The sequence below is a fragment of the Molossus molossus genome, unplaced genomic scaffold (genome assembly GCF_014108415.1).
Source record: "Molossus molossus isolate mMolMol1 unplaced genomic scaffold, mMolMol1.p scaffold_m16_p_3, whole genome shotgun sequence".
NCBI classification, from domain to species: domain Eukaryota; kingdom Metazoa; phylum Chordata; class Mammalia; order Chiroptera; family Molossidae; genus Molossus; species Molossus molossus.
In genome coordinates this window covers 77147764-77163845 of record NW_023425366.1, presented here as the reverse complement: position 1 = coordinate 77163845, position 16082 = coordinate 77147764, and the positions used below count along the sequence as shown (strand labels likewise).

The 16082-nt window shown below is 43.1% G+C and overlaps 1 protein-coding gene across 1 annotated transcript in view; it reads left to right on the top strand.

Moving 5' to 3' along the window:
* Positions 1–15773, top strand: part of FBXL17 (F-box and leucine rich repeat protein 17) — a 487473-nt gene extending 471700 nt beyond the window's left edge. The window contains exon 9 of the mRNA XM_036280976.1: positions 12916–15773. Within this exon, the coding sequence (XP_036136869.1) occupies positions 12916–13056 (141 nt within the window). The 3' untranslated portion in view covers positions 13057–15773. The remainder of the gene's footprint in view (positions 1–12915) is intronic.
* Positions 15774–16082: the final 309 nt, after the last annotated feature.

The window sequence follows — 16082 nt, the reverse complement described above, 5'->3', positions numbered from 1 at the left end:
TACTGTGTTCCAGACACACTGATAGGTGACAGGTCAGAGAAAAACAGTGAGCGAGATCGAGTTTCTACCCCATGGAGCCTGCAGCCTCCTGGGGGAGGCAGACAAGCAAACGGGCAACCACTGTGCTGTAAGATTGCAAATTAATTTTCAAAACCGACACCCAGACTTGTCTTTCTTCTGCACAAAGAACCACACTTTACATACCACATCTGCTTCTGCAGTGGTTCCCCGGTGCCCTGCTTCTCTGACGCTCTGCTGTTAACGTCCTGAAAAGGATCGACGATGGACCGTTGTCCTTACGTTCCATTTCCATCCTCACTACGCCACTGCTTCTGTTCTTCTCGAGGTCACTGGTGACTTCCATGTCACCAAATCCAGTGGCCATTTCTCTGTCCACAACCTGCTCCATGTCTGAGCAGCGGCACCCACATGGTAGCCGCTTTGTAAGATTCTTTTCCTCTTGTTTCCCCTGTCACCATGCTCCTGGATTTTCTCTCTTCGTACCCCGTTCCACTGCCCCGGGCCTCCATGTCCTCATCTGCAAAGTGAGGCTGGCAAGAGGAATAGGCGAGCTCGTGTGTGTCAAGTTTCTGACATGGAGTAAGCCATAAATAGTAGCTCTTATTTGCTGTGGTGGTTAACTCTTACCCTTTCCATCTCCCTCACTCTCCTTCTCATCAGAATGTAAGATCCATGCGTTTCTCCTTCAGTGCTGTATTGTCAGGCCCTACCACTGTGGCGGGAATATTAGAGTTGCTAAACAGAGACATATTGGAGGATGGATAGATGGATGTCTGGATGGACGAACGGATTGGATTGTGTTTCCCACCTGCATTCTGGGTAACGCCATGTGTCGGAGGCTGTTCCTCGGAGCCTCTGGGAAAGGCAGAGCGGCTAAAAGGGCAGGGTGCTGGACCTTGCACCTGTCAACAAGGGCACCCCCACTTTTGCTTAATTTATTTACTTTATGAGTTTGGTTTGTTTATTTACTTACTCTTTGGTTTGCAGAAGTATTGTGCAGCTAAAAGCAAGTTTGATACCATTAGATGCCACTGCTTCTTTGGGCTCAGTACCGGTTTCCCATAGCTGGGGGATTGCGTGTAGCCAGAAGCTCTCCGGGTTTAGGACCGTGGCTGAGCTCAGGCATCTGATACATGATTGGACAGCGTCCTTCCAAGCTGACCCTGAGAGGCTCTGATTGATGTCGTCTGTCTTCTGAAAACCAAAAATACCACACATTGTAGGGTTGTGTTTTTGTTTTTGTTTTTTTTTAATCTAGAGATTTACAGGTAACTTTTGGGAAGGATATTTTTTTGCTGATAATAAATTTGTTTTAGGAAACAGGCCAAATTCATAAACTCTACCTGATGGAAAATGCCATTTTAGAAAGAAAGTTTGTCATCAGGGGTTCACGGGTGATTATCACTGCCATAGGCTTTGTATAAAAAAATAAAAACTGAAATCAAGAAAGCCATTAGCACACGAGAAAACACATTTGTTTAGTTCTGTTTCCTCCCTCGATTGTGTTTTTCAGCTTAATTTTGCAAGTTTAATTTAGAAACACCCAGATGTGTTCCATAAATACATCGCACTTACCACTCAGTGACTACATTAATTATCTTATTAGGGCCCAGGTTTTCTCAAATCCTCAGTCTTGCTAAACCATTTGGAGCGCGGCCGATAACTGCCCCAGTGGCCCCTCCACCCGTCCCACACGCGGCTGCGGCGCTCACCTGCACCGCACCTGCAGGCCTATTTTTAAAATGTGCAGATTCCTACCCAGTGGGTGTGGCTCAGTGGACTGAGCATCGTCCCATGGACTGAGAGGTCCCGGTTTGATTCCCGGTCAGGGCACATGCCTGGGTTGCGGCTCGATCCCCAGTAGGGGGCGTGCAGGAGGCAGCCAATCGATGTTTCTCTCTCTCACTGATGTCTCTCTCTCTCCCTTCCCCTCTCTCTAAAAAATTAATAAAAATATTAAAATAAAAAAATAACAAATAAAATGTGCAGATTTGCACAGTGGGTCAACTCCACGGCCACTGGTCTGTGGCCTCAGAGTGGCCTGTGCAGGGCTGGTGCAGGGCTTACACTTGGCTCGAAACATCCCTTCTGGTGGAGGATCGCTTGGCGAAACGGAATGAAAATGTCACTAATTTTCCTCTGACAGTGGGGTTGTCGGTCTCCTGTCGCACTAATCTCTAATTAGAGGCTTCCGGTCGGCGGGCCCCGAGCCCCGATTCTCACTTAACACTGCGGGCGTTTCTGTGATCCCGTCCTCCCAGGCCCTGTGCTGCTTTCCACTGTGCTGATGCAAGTGAAGAGAGGCAGTGCCGGTCTTAACAGGCAGCCCACATTTCACGAGAAAGAGACAGCATGAAGCCAGGCCTGTTATGATATTGACAGAGCATAGCACTTCCAATCATCGCAGATTCTGAAATGGAAGGACTGCGTTTGACAAAATCGACGGAATTTATGAGCCTCTGCCCCTGTCAGGCTCATTGCATTCTCAGTGTCTGTCTCTTTCTATGCTTTGAGATTTTTAGATGAGTTTTTTTGCCACCCAAGAGTAACATTTCTTACCTCTATATTTAAAAATACATCCTTAGCGTGTCGACCCGCGGACCAGAGAGTCCTGGGTTCGGTTCCTGCTAAGGGCTTATATCTCGGTTGCAATTTGTCCCTGGCCCCGGTTGGGGTTGTGTTTCTCTCTCTTTCTCCCTTTCTCCTTCCCACTCTAACTGAAGATAAATACAAAAATGTCCTCCGATGAGGATTAAAAAATATACATCCTTAGAGACCCCAGGCTATCCATATGAAGTTTATGTCTGAAGCATGGTGCATTCTGGGTGGTGTGTAATCAGCTGACTCTCATGGTTAGCAGGTGGTTTTTAGGCTCCAATAATATCCATTTTTCTTTTTAAATGTATAACAAATGCTTAGTCATATGTGTCCTCTCTCACCTCATGGGTGGTCCCTTAAAGAAGTGCTAGGTCCATGTGAGAACCAGGTTTGGGGGAATTTTTTCTTCCCTTAGCTGTTGGGAAGATCAGGTGGCTGCCTCCTTTGGCCACATCCAACTACCGACTAGAAATCTAAGACAATACAGTCATCCCTCGTTTATCGCGGTTAATCCGCTCCAGACTCTAGTGGTTGCAACTAGCATTGAAGGATTCCTGGGGTGGTCAAATACATAGGCCTACAGTCCATATGTACAGTAATTTTAATTTTAATTGTAATACAGGGGTGTATTATTGACTCAGACAACCTAGCACACGCTGTTTCATTTTCACTGTCTCGATCAACATTTTAATGAATATATTTGAAAAAACGGTGATAGAGTGAAGCTGCGAAAGTCGAAGCGCGAAGTGGCGAGGGACGACTACTGAAGGAGAGGAAATCCGTCTGGTTTTACCATATTCAAAGAATATGCTTTTTGTTTCAAGTAGTGATGAATATTAGAAAAAATAATAAGCTGAAGGAGCAAGTTTCTTTCTCCAGAACCCCTGACTCAGAGTTTAATGTGGAGGGCAGCCCGGGAGGTGGGCGAGCACTTGTTACCTTTCAGTAACCGTCGTTCAGATGGTGCCTTCCGACTCCCAGGTGGAAAAATCATCTGCACCCTCGAGGGGATTTTCAGCCGGGAGCTTTAGACCTGAAGTCAGTTCTCAACCCGAGCTGCACTTGGGACTCTCCTGGGAGCTGTAGAAAACTGATGCCTGGGTCCCGCTCCTCCGAGATTTGGACACAGTTAGTTTGGGATGGGGCCTGCCTGGGCATTGGCCTTTTTAAACGATACCCACGTGATTCTAATGAGTGGTTGGGCTGAGAACCACTGCATTCGTGTTTATATTCTTGGTTGCAGACACATCAATGAACATGTATCAGACTTTTGTTAAATATGAGTCACTGTGGGGCTCGTGGAGAAGGCCTGGGTGTGACCGAGGAAGGAAGAGCAAAGGGAGGGGATGTGAAGTTGCTTGCAGAATCGAGGAAAGGAGCAGCCCGGGTGCTCGGACTCACGCCCAGAATTGTCTTCATGGCCCACAGCAGGCCAGGGAAGACCCTTTCCCTTTATTGTGGGCCCTTCCTGCAGCCCGTGCATGTCTGTGTAGCTACTGCTGAGCCCTCCTGCAGGCCGCCGGGAAGCTTAGCCTTGCTGCTGCAGAGAGAGAAGGAGGTGAGACGCAAGACTAGACATGGTGCTGAATTCCTGGTGTCCCGGGCCTCCCTGCTCTGACCATAGAGAAGTATCACCAGGATGTGGCATGTTACCCAAGTGGGGGCATGAGAAGTCCTGACACACGGGGAGGAAAACAGAATCATACAACCTCCCCAGGCCTGCAGCGTGCGTGCTGTTGGCTGAGAAGTGTCCCGAGAAGATCAACGCATTGTCTGCTCTTCTATTTTTTTCTTACTGTCCTATTTAAAAATATTTTAAACTGCACTTAAATGATTCATCTCATTTACATACAAATTTGAGCTATTACTAAAACTCACATTACCCTTATTTTACTCTTTTAATATGTGCCACCCACGGGGCAGGCAGGCACCTCCTGAAAGAGTAGTTGGGTCTCGTCTGAGTGTGCATGGTCCAGGGTGACTTCTGCAGGCCCTTGGTGGATACCAGCTTCCAGAGTAGCCGGAGAGCCAAAAACCAGGGAGAGACAGACTCCGGAGGCATATTGCCCAGAGACAACACTCTGCCTCTGGGCCCCCATGAGTCAGCCCCTGGGGCCGTTAGCAGTGAGTGGCATTGCCCAGGGAGTCTGTGGAGAATGACAGACCAGTTCGAGGACAGGAGCCCTGAATTAGGAGGCAGGAGCTGAGTGTGCTGTTTTCCGCACCTTCACAGACACACTGTGGGCCCCTCACTTTCCCCACCGCAGGTGAAGGATCCATTTTCTTCACCATCCCCCTCCTCAGGGAAGCGAGTGCTGTTTGAAACAAGAACACACTTCAAGTAAGCACCTGAGTGTGCTATATGGGCTGCAGAAACACTGACTACAAAGCTTGCGAAGTAAAGGACAGATTGTTTCATTTGAGCGTACGAGCAGGTTTCCTTTCTTCCCTGAACACTATGGATGGGTATATTCAGTGTACGTCGTGCACAGGCTGATGCCTCCGTGTCCTTCAGAAGTCCACTTCAATGTCACTCCTTTTGCAAAGCCCTTTCCACCTCCTGGAAAGAGAGGAGCCCACCGGGTTCCCCTGCCCACAGCGACCTGCGCTCCCCCTGGAAGGCACTGCTTGGGCTTTGCTGTCGCTGTGTTCATTGCTCGTCTTCTCTGCTCTCAGGGGGCGTGTCCATGTCTTCCATGCTGTGTTCCACCTGTGGGACACAGAACAACGTTTTGATGGGTGCGAGAGAGGAAAGAAAGGGTTGCGGTTTATGGCAGGGGCCGTTGGCGCTGCCCAGAGGCCCCGTGTTGGTCTGGCAGCTTCATCATGTTTCCGTCATCTTCCAATCTCCCGCGATGGCAGCACCGTGACAGAATGTCCCGCGGGCCAAGTGAGGTCCATGATAACTTATATTCCCACAGAGCAGCCATTCTGAGAGACTATAAAGGACTCCGAAATGAATTTGTATGTGAACTACAATCAGTTTTCTTTATTGTAGATGGAAAATTAATGTCAGGGAAGGTGTGTGAGACACTGTGTAAACCACCAATTCTGTCTGAGCCACAGTTCACCTGTAATTGGGACATTCATGCTTAGATACCTGGGAAATAGTAGGTGCTCATTGAATATTTCCCCTTCTGTCCTCCTCCATTCTTACTGGAATGTGGACATACTTTTATTTTGCCTTATTTGTCATTTGGATGAAAAATTAACTAATTATTTTCAAGTGTTTCACCAAAATGAACTATGCCAAAGAGAACTGTGTTTAATTTACCCCCTATTGCATGAGAGCCCAACAAGGACATTGTTCCTCACTAGGGAGCTGGGGCAGGTCGTTTGGAGAGCTGTCCTCCCTGGGGCTGTCCCCTCCCGCTGCAGTATCACCTGCACACTCCCGGGACCACAGATGTCAGACACCACTGTGACAGCGAGACCAGCGACAACAAAAGGCCCCAGAGAGGTCCACTTTCCCCCATGTAGCAGTGAGGGCACATACGTTGCTGAAGCCCAGGAAATTATGCAGTGGAAATAGCACTGTTCTGAGTCAGGAGATCTGTCCACAGTCAGATGTTACCAGATAACTGTGACATTACAAGGGACCTTAAATGTCACAAAATGTCTAAATCTTCTGTGGGGCCCTCCTGGGCCTGCCAAACTGAGCATGAAATCTCCTGAACCGTGTGGAGTTTTGCAAAGTTTTGGAAACCAAATCCTGTCCACTGTCATCCCGTCAGTGTCGTGTGTCATGATCTCCAGCTAGGAAGGCTGCCCTCAGTTACTGACGTACAGCCTCGCCATTTCCTGCGTTCTGCTCGCAGCCCCGGGACCCAGCAAACATTGCTGAATCACCATCGGGAGCTACTTTTCGGTTTCCTGTGCAAAACTACTGGACATCTAGGGAAGGTGTATGTGGAAAGAGGCACCCGGTGATATCAGATGGAAAGGACAGTAGCACAAAGAATCACCTTGGGTGTGAACTTCAAAGGGTGAAAGGGGTGTGGAGCCTGTAGAGACGCCTCCACTGTAGCTGGGACAGTCTGGGAACAAGGCGAGCCTGTCTTCACAGTCTCTGATGCAGTGTTACTTGGTGCCTTTTAATGTACTCAATAAGCATGTGTTGGTCCACTACTATATTAATTTAGCCGACAAATATTTATTGAGTACTTACTACATGCTGGGTCACGACCCCTTTGGGGGTCGAAGGACCCTTTCACAGGGGTCACCTAAGACATAACAGTAGCAAAATTACAACGATAATAATTTTATTGTTGAGGGTCACCACAACATGAGGAACTGTATTAAAGGGTCGTGGCATTAGGAAGGTTGCGAACCACTGCCTAGGTGCTAGGGATTTGACAGTGAACAGAAACAGCCCAAACTCCTGTCTCACGAGCTTCTGCCCCAGTGGGGCAGGAGCATGCCCAGCGGCGTGTGGAAGACTGAAAACAAAGAGATGACTACACTCCTCCTTGTTGTCAAGGAGCTTATAGTCCAGGAATAATGTAATACATTTTATTGTTGTTGGCATTGCTTTTTTAAATAGTGTTCACTTTTTGCAGGGAACCTTTCTCCATTTAAAAAAAAAAAAAGTGACTTTAAGTGGTTTACAGGCATGCCTCAGAGATATTGTGGGTTCGGTTCCAGACCACTGCAATAAAGGGAGTAGCAAAATAAAGCAAGTCGTAATCTTTTTGCTGGTGGAGGGCCTTGCCTTCAATTTGTTAAAAAAACAAAACAAAACAAATACAACATCTTGAAGCCGATGAAGCGAAGCGCAGTAAACGAGGTATGCCTGAATTCTATCCCTAAGTGTGACTTTAATATACTCACGTGTCAAACATTTTGCCCCTAACAATAAACATGGCCTATTTTATAAAACAAGACAAAGAGGAAATAAGAGTCACTTAATCTAAATGGATTCTTAAGCAAATTTTGTGAGAAATTCTATTTTTTTCTCAAAATTTGTATGTTTTTATTGATTTTTTTTAGAGAGGAAAGGAGAGAGACAGAAGCATCGAGGTGAGAGGGAAACATTGATGGGCCACCTCCTGCATGCCCCCCACTGGGGATTGAGCCCGCAAACTTGGCATGCGCTCTGACTGAGAATTGAACCGGGACCTCTCAGTCCATGGGACGATGCTCAATCCACTGAACCACCCCGGCTGGGCAGAAATTCTATTTTTTGAACAGCAGATATCATTGGGGAGATAATTCAGGCCTAGGCTTACACTTACCTGCAGCTTTCTGGGAGACTTATTTATAAGCAGGTGAGGAAGCAGCACGGTGGTCTGGAGAAGTGGTGTAAACTGAACCTTGTAAACTCTGAAGGTGCCCTCCTCATCCCCCATAGCAGCAGCAACAGAATGACACTATCGTGAGATTTACCTTAATTAGCACAGCAATTTGCCTCACGTTTTCAAAAAGTGCTAATAGATGTTAACTCAAGATAGATTAAAATACCAGGCAAATTGCTACTACCTTAAAAAGAGTTGTAATAATTTTGAAAATGTAAAGTGTGGTTATGCAGTCTTTGGAGAGCACTGTAAAATCCAATATTTCCTACATTTAAAGAAAAACCCTGCAATACATGTTTTTCCCCCCTTTAATCACAGTAATTTCTTCAAACGATGCCGCTGCGTGTTCCTTCAGGAGGATACACAGTGCTTTTCGAGTTGCACGTGTGATGTAGGAGCTGCCGTTGACAGCTTCAGCAAGAGGCAGAGCAATTGCATACCAAAACCCAGGGATCGGGGGGAAGTTTTTAAAAGTTTATCTTTTTGTTCTTTTTTTTATGTTACGTACATTTTATGAGTTGGAACAGAGAACAGTTCTTTTCATTCTAGCAAATGGAGCTGTGCATGACAAAATGTCTGCAAACTCTGTACGTAGGCGTAAGGATTCCAAATGACGTGGACCCTCCCGATGGCTTCCACTGTCTGTGCACAGAGGTGAACATAATCTGTACTTCTGAGTAAATGAAAATAACTATTGTATGAAACTTGTCACACTGTAAGTAAAAGATGAAACTTTCCCTGGTGGGACCATATGTATTTCCCTGAATAACTTCTACCCAACAAAGCTCTAAAATGGAATATTTGCATTTCCCCCACTGCTTTGTTTTCTAGAATTTACAGAGCGCAGTTAGCAAAAAGATTACTTAAAAGACACATTTATCCACAGAGGAACTCCGGGACCGTTTTTCATGCAGCAGTACAAAGCCAAAGCACGGTCTCCTCTTGCCCATAACCTGTGAAAGCCAGAGAATTAACAGTCTCAACTCTAAGTGTATCTTCCTTTCTTCAAGGGAAATGGGTAAATTGAATTTTGCTAAACAAAAGGATATATAAAACACATTGAGAGAACTGACAAAATAGGTTAACCCTACCATGAAAGTCTCCTAAAGTGAACAATTATTCTTTAATTTATGTACTTCTGAAATCCATATCTTCATGTATCAAGCTTGCTTAGGGTGACCTGTATCTCTCCCTGCCAAGCAGTTATCACATATAGATATTTTCTATTTTTAAAAATTGGACCTCCAAGACAAATTGCCTGTCAACCCTGGTATAAAACTTGTTATAGGCCCTTGTATAGTTTAGAAAAGATGAATCATAGGAGACAGTCCCATCTTTACGGTGGGTTTAAGCATTTTCTCTTCTCCGTCCTTTTTTCATCTTTTTTGCAGTTAGTGGTCCCTTGAATGCTAAGTGGCTTGGTGCATGTTTATTTTGCAATGTGATACAGATTTTCTGAGCATTCTTTCTGACCAAGTGACGTCAGCTCTCCCTTAGTGAGACCTGCTCCCTTCCATTTGTTTACGGCAGGAAGGGGGAAGGTAACCTAACTGTAGCCTGGGGAACATCAGGTAAAGAAAAGGGAGGATTTCCAGAGACTGTGTTATTGAGGAAAGTTCTGGAATCTCCTCCAGCGAGCCTCAAGATAAAATAGATTCTTCTTGTACATGAAATATATTTTAAAGGTTACTTCTTGCCCTGTGGTTATTTTATTTTTAAATTATAACTAATGCTACAAAGATTTATTTCTGAAACGTCTCAGAAGTGGCTGAGTATCGAGCATTACCGTAGAGAACCGGTTGTCCTAACAGGACGTTAATGGACTCATGGCTCAATAACCGTGCCTGCTGCAGTAAGGGCTACCCTTTGGGGGCCTTTGTCAAGTCACTCACAGTGTTGGGATGTTACTGCAGTTAATCCTTTATAAGAACCTATGATATAACTACTTTTATCCTGTTCATACAGTTGAGGGAATCAAATCTTAAAGAAGTGAAGTGAAATCAGGATGCAAACCCGTTTCCGGTTGACTGTCAAGTCCACGGTGTGAACAGTCTCCCGGTTTCTTCTCTACCTGTGCACAGCTCCGCAGGCTCAATGAAGACTGAGATTTTGTTCAGGTGGAGGAGACTGGCAAGCTAGGGGATGATGCCAATGCAATTAGAGAGTGCTTACATAAAAGACAAAGCTCGCAGGGTGCCCGCCTTGGGTGCATAGAGAAGGGGCACCTAACCCAACCCTGTGGGCAGATAGACAGGCTCGCCTCGGGAGGGCTCCTGAAGGAGGGACTTCTCGAGCTGAATATGAGTTCCTCGGGAAATTGTTAGTCTTTGCGATTATTAGTACATTGGTGTCTAACTTTGCCTTGCTCTTGGGTTTCTATTTTTCATTTGTAGTTTGTTACTGTTTTATCATTCATTCACCAATAACTACGCCTGGCTTATAGGTACAAAAATGATATGGCTTTTGTGGATCTTACATTGGAGCAGGAGAAATAGACATTAAACAAAGCAGTTCTAAACTAACTTTATAATATAAGTGCTATACAGGAAAAATAGGCAATATTGGAAGAGTGAGGAGCCTGGAAACCTTATCTCATTGGGGAGAGGGGCAGGTGCAGGACAGTGATCAGGATTACCTGGGGAAGTGACACTGAAGCTAAGAACTCATTAAGAATGAGTAGGGTGAAAAAGGTCAAGGGGGATATAGTCGATAATATTGTGATAACTTTGCATGGTAACAGGTGGTTACTAGACTTGTGATCACATCATCAAGTATGTAAATGTCGAGTCACTGTGTTACATGCCTGAGACTAATATTGTATGCCAAAACAGTTTATAAAATTAAAAAAAAAAAAAATGAGTAGGAGATAGGCACAAGAAGGTGGTTTTAAGGGGGGAGTGTATTAAAAAGTATTCCAGGTAAAGAGAACATGTGCAGAGTCCCTGAGCTAGACAGAATTGACAGTTCGAAATTAGGTCAGGTAATGGAAAGTATAAAAAACATGGTAGAACAAATCATCAAACAACAAGTGCTGGCGAGGTGTGGAGAAAAGGGGACTCTAGTACACTGCTGGTGGGAATGCAGACTGGTGCAGCCACTATGGAAAACAGTATGGTGTTTCCTCAAAAAATTAAAAATGGAACTATGATTTGACCCAGTGATTCCACTTCTAGGAATATATCCTAAGAAGCCTGAAACACCAATCAGAAAGAATATATGTACCCCCATGTTCATAGCAGCACTATTTACAATAGCTAAGATCTGAAAACAGCCCAGTGTCCATCAGTAGATGAATGGATAAAAAGCTGTGGTACATATACACAATGGAGTACTATGCAGCTGTAAGAAAGAAAGGTCTCTTATCCTTTGAGACAACATGGAGGGACCTGGAGAGTATTATTCTAAGCAAAACAAGCCAGTCAGAGAAAAACAAATACCACATAATCTTACTTATTTGTGGAATATAATGAGCAAAATAAGCTGATGAACAAAACAGACCCAGAGACATATAAAGGAGTAGGGCTCAGACTGACAAACCTCAGAGGAGGGGGTTGGGGGGAGGAGGGGAAGAGATAGGGCTAGATGATGCATGATCTTCTGAATGTACTGTTATAAGCTGCCTCAACTCAGGCAAGACTTAGAACATAAATTTAAATTTAAAAAATTATATTGCTTCAAAATTTTCTTAAAACCATCAGTTCATATTCTCAACTCTCATTTGTATATCAGTTCTTTTTTATTCAAAATTATTTTTTCTTATTTTTGAAAATGAAACATACATATCTGTGTCACAAAAAGTATAAATTGTGTGTCGTATTTGAATTTAGAATAAAAGTTGATTTACATACAAGCAGGCTTTGAATAGAGGGATATTCTAACAAAGATTAGGTGCCATCAATGCAATGCTGAAACATCAACTCTCAAATTTAAAAAACTAGATGACATATCGCAGTTTTCCAGATCACCCAGGAAACACCATATTATTTCAGAATAGTGCAGACAACTGAATGTCACAGTCATCATACGTCTAAGGCAAACAGCAAGGATTTCACGTTGTTTTCCGTCTTTCCTGGTAGTCCTGATCTCTTCCAGCAATGGACAGACATGCAGAGGGAGCCCAGACATGTGTATCACAAGCCCCTTCTTTCAGACCAGCTTACTTAGTATAAATGAAATATTGATGTATTTAAAAATGCCCAAGTGTTCAATAAAGATTTTAAATAAAGCTACCTAAAAGTTGTGGTTCTTAGGTTAATCATTTATTTATCTAAAGGATGAAGGAAGCTGTCTACTCCTGTGATATGAACTGCAATCAGCTTAAAAATAATTGACAAATTAATCCCTTCACAGCACAGCAATTGTAAAGGTGTTAGTTTTAATTAGGCCTGTCTGATTGCCTTGTCTAATCAAGAATCAAGGTGGTGCCTTTGATGGTTAAGGTCTAGTGGGGCCATCCCTGACCTGCAAGCCATGTATGTTTTAATTATTGATTCCTCGAATTTCAGCCCTTTTCACAAAGGGGCCTGAAGTTTGCAATACTTTAACATTTAAAGGGAAGAAAAATAAACATTTCCTCCAACACTTCTATCTAGAATCTAGTGTATCCTCTCCACCAATCCACGATTTTGTCCTGAAAAGCCTGTCGGGTTGATGACAAAGTCAAATGCACATTCGAACGCCCTCTCCCTGCAGCCTCACCTCCCAAGCACTAGGTTTTCAACGGACGCCGTTAGGATCTCGGCAAGTCACAGTGATTTATGCGTCTAGAAAACACATTTTGATTTATTGATATCATATGTCTTTTAAAAAGTCTGTAAGGGCGAATGTAGTATTTAGCAAACCAGGGCGGTCAGACAGAAAGCGACGTGTGTCCCCTCACTAGGCACGTCGCACACCGCTTACAGGGCGCGCGGGAGGGTTCCTCGCGGTGAGGGCGCCCTGAGCAGGGAGCTGCAGGCGTCAGTGGTCCACGTGCATGACAGTGACTCTTCTCTGCTTCCAGGTCAATGAGGTGACGGTGGAGCAGCTGGTGCAGCAGTACCCCCACATCACCTTCAGCACCGTCCTCCAGGACTGCAAGAGGACCCTGGAGAGAGCCTATCAGATGGGCTGGACCCCCAACATGTCGGCTGCCTCCTCCTAACCCTCCTGGCCCGGCTCAGGTCCGCTCAGATCCCCGGCAGGGCGGACAGGAATTGCAGATGGGGGTGGTGATCTCTCGGAAAGGTTTTAACTGTCACATGTCTGTGCGTGTACCCGAGTGTGTGTATTTGTGTCCTGTTTGCATCCTGCATAGCATAAGCGCAGTTGCTGTTTATTCCCAGGAGAGCTGTTTTTTTTCCCTTAAAAGTTAAAGATTTTAAAAGCCACAAACCTTTTTGTTTTTAAGTTCAAAGATTTCTCTTTTTTTAAAGCGTTTTTACTGTGGAATAAAAAAAAAAAAAAAAAAAAACTGAATCAATTATTTCGAGCTCTTAATTCCTGCCACTTGGCGATGCCCTAAAGTGAAGCGAGCTGGGATGTTCTGGGGTGAGCTAGCCCTGTGCCCTTCTGCCGACAGCCAGGACGGAAGTGACGTCCCCCGTAGAGGCTGGCAGCCAGGCTCTCCCCCTCCCAGATGCACACGACACCAGGCAGTTTCTTTCTAGGCCATTTCTGACCCAGAGGCCTTCCTCCAGGCCACGGAGAGAGCATGTTGTCCACCGCGCTCTGCCCGACCCAGGCTTCCCACCGGCGGGCCACTTGCTATCTGCAAGGTGACAGGGACTAGAGGGGAGAAAGCCTTCTGTGAAATTTCCCGTGGAGGCAACAGTCCCCTGGCCAGCTCACAGAAGTTAATTACCCATTATTCTGCAGATATGTTCTGTTGAGTGCTAAATCTTTCTATTGAGTTTTATGTTAACATTGTGTTAGCTTTTTCTTCATGGATCGTAACGAGTCTGAATATATTTTAATGAAATTTGGAGCTGATCTTAGCATTATCCACTTGAAAGCCACCAATGTAATTAATGGAGTGAAGTTATTTTTTAAAAATCTACAGATCATTTAATTATTTTTGTTAATTTGGATAATTATGAAATTATATTTCTGAGATTTGGGGGTAGTCACGTTAATAGAATATTAATGAGATATAAATAGACAATCTTTTTTTTTTTTTTTTTTGCTTTGCTTTGGGCTTTAGAATAGGTTTTTTTTGGTTATATGCATGTTATTTTTTGAATAGTTCTTATGCTACTGCAAAGATCTATTACTGGTTAATGTATGAGTTAAGAAAAATTATAAAATCTTTTCATTAAGATTCTGTTTACACTTGTCAGAAATAAGCATTTCTTTGTTTAAAGATTGACACCTTTCAGTTAAGAAAATATCTATGTAAATGAATATATGTTTTGATTTCACACATCTTTACAATTAATTCTTAGTAGGGACTCAGGCTCAAATAACCTTTCCTGTGTCTAGATTTATAATCAAGACATCAGGGAGCCTTTTTACGCTAAAGAGTGATTATCTTTCCCAGTAGAGCTAGATACAAAACCCTGACTTGTGAGTTTGCTATTTATTCTTCCCCAGTGTGGACATAGCTATTTTTTTGGTCTTTAACAGGTATACTAAGGTTTGAGTTTCACTTTCTATAAGTCCCAATATTGCTAAAACGAGACTAGCTGTAGGAAACAAAAACTAGCTTTACATTCAAATGCCATTCACTTATTAATAATGACTCCCAAAAAATGTAAACAACTGTTTCTTCTGATTATGTCAACATGTTTCTGATGTGGCAGTATTTTTGCTTTTAATCCAAATCAGTTAAAAAAAACTAGTCAGTACTCACCAAGAGTATTTTATCCGTCACTAAATGGATTACTAATTTAATTTGAAGGAAATAAAGTTTGTATAAGAAAAAAAAAGCTGTTTACTATTAATAAACTATAATTCTTCTTACACATCAAACTGTATTGTTTTCATATTCATTTCCCCTCCACTGAAAAATATCTTAAATCATAATATTTTAACTGGTTTTTAATCCAAAACTAATTTATAAGACAGTATGTATAGTAATAGTAGCTTGAGTGAATAAGCAAAAGTTTAATTTTTATATATGTCACACTATATTTTAAATAGTTAAAAAACAAAAAGACTAAAGAAGGGAGAGCCATCGATGATATAGATGGTGCCATTTCAGTTCAAAATTGTAGTATCTTTGGAGTGTTACAGTTTGGTTGTCAAATAGTCTCAGAAGTGTACACTTGATTTTTTTTTTTTTTTTTTTTAACATTGCATTGTTTGAATCTGAAATACAGCACTATAACATGCTTTAGCTTGGGTTGGGGGGTGGGGGGACTTGCACTTATTCTTTAAGATGTTGACTAATCCAGAAAGCCTGATGCAACATAACCTGGAAAACTGCTTTGGTATATTTGTAGAAATCTCTAGAAGTATCATATCCAGCCTCAAAGCATTAATCTCAAAAAAAGAAAAAGAAAAAACAACCAGAAAAAGCATTACCTTGAGTGATCCTGTGATGGTTGTTGAATGTGTTCTCATTACATGCTTTGAAATGAGGCTTAAAATGATTTTTCTGGGCAATATAGAGTTTCTTTTCATTTTCTTTCTTTTTTTTTTTTTTGCTTAGAATGTCATAAATGTATGTGAACACGTTTAATGCAGGGCTTTCTATCCTCTCCAAAATGTCAACAGTATTTTCAGAATAAAGACTATGAAATACATTATCGTAGTGGAAAATTCTGGTCTTTTGTCTTTGATGTCTTTTTGAGTGGATAAAGGAAATGTACCTGGTTTGTAGTTTCTATATTTCTGTGAATCTTTTGACCTTGCGATGGGTCACAATAAAAGAGAAACAAACACTGTGTTCTCTGTTTTATTTTAGAGACAATCAGTGGGCTCCCTGGTTCAGGTGTGAGGCATGAGCGGCCGGAGCCCTGTGTTTCACAGGACTTCACGGGGGTTTGACGAACTGAGGACTAAGACTGGGTTTAGGAGGTTCTCATTTAGCTTGTGATAACTGAGATAAGATTAAAACTCAAAGGTTTAAAGAAGTGGTTTATTTAAAACCCCATTTCCTAAAAAATCATTCATTTACTTAGCTATTTTTTTCCGTTTTTAAAAAAGTAATAAATACATTTATTGAGTAAAAAAGCATGTACCAGGCAC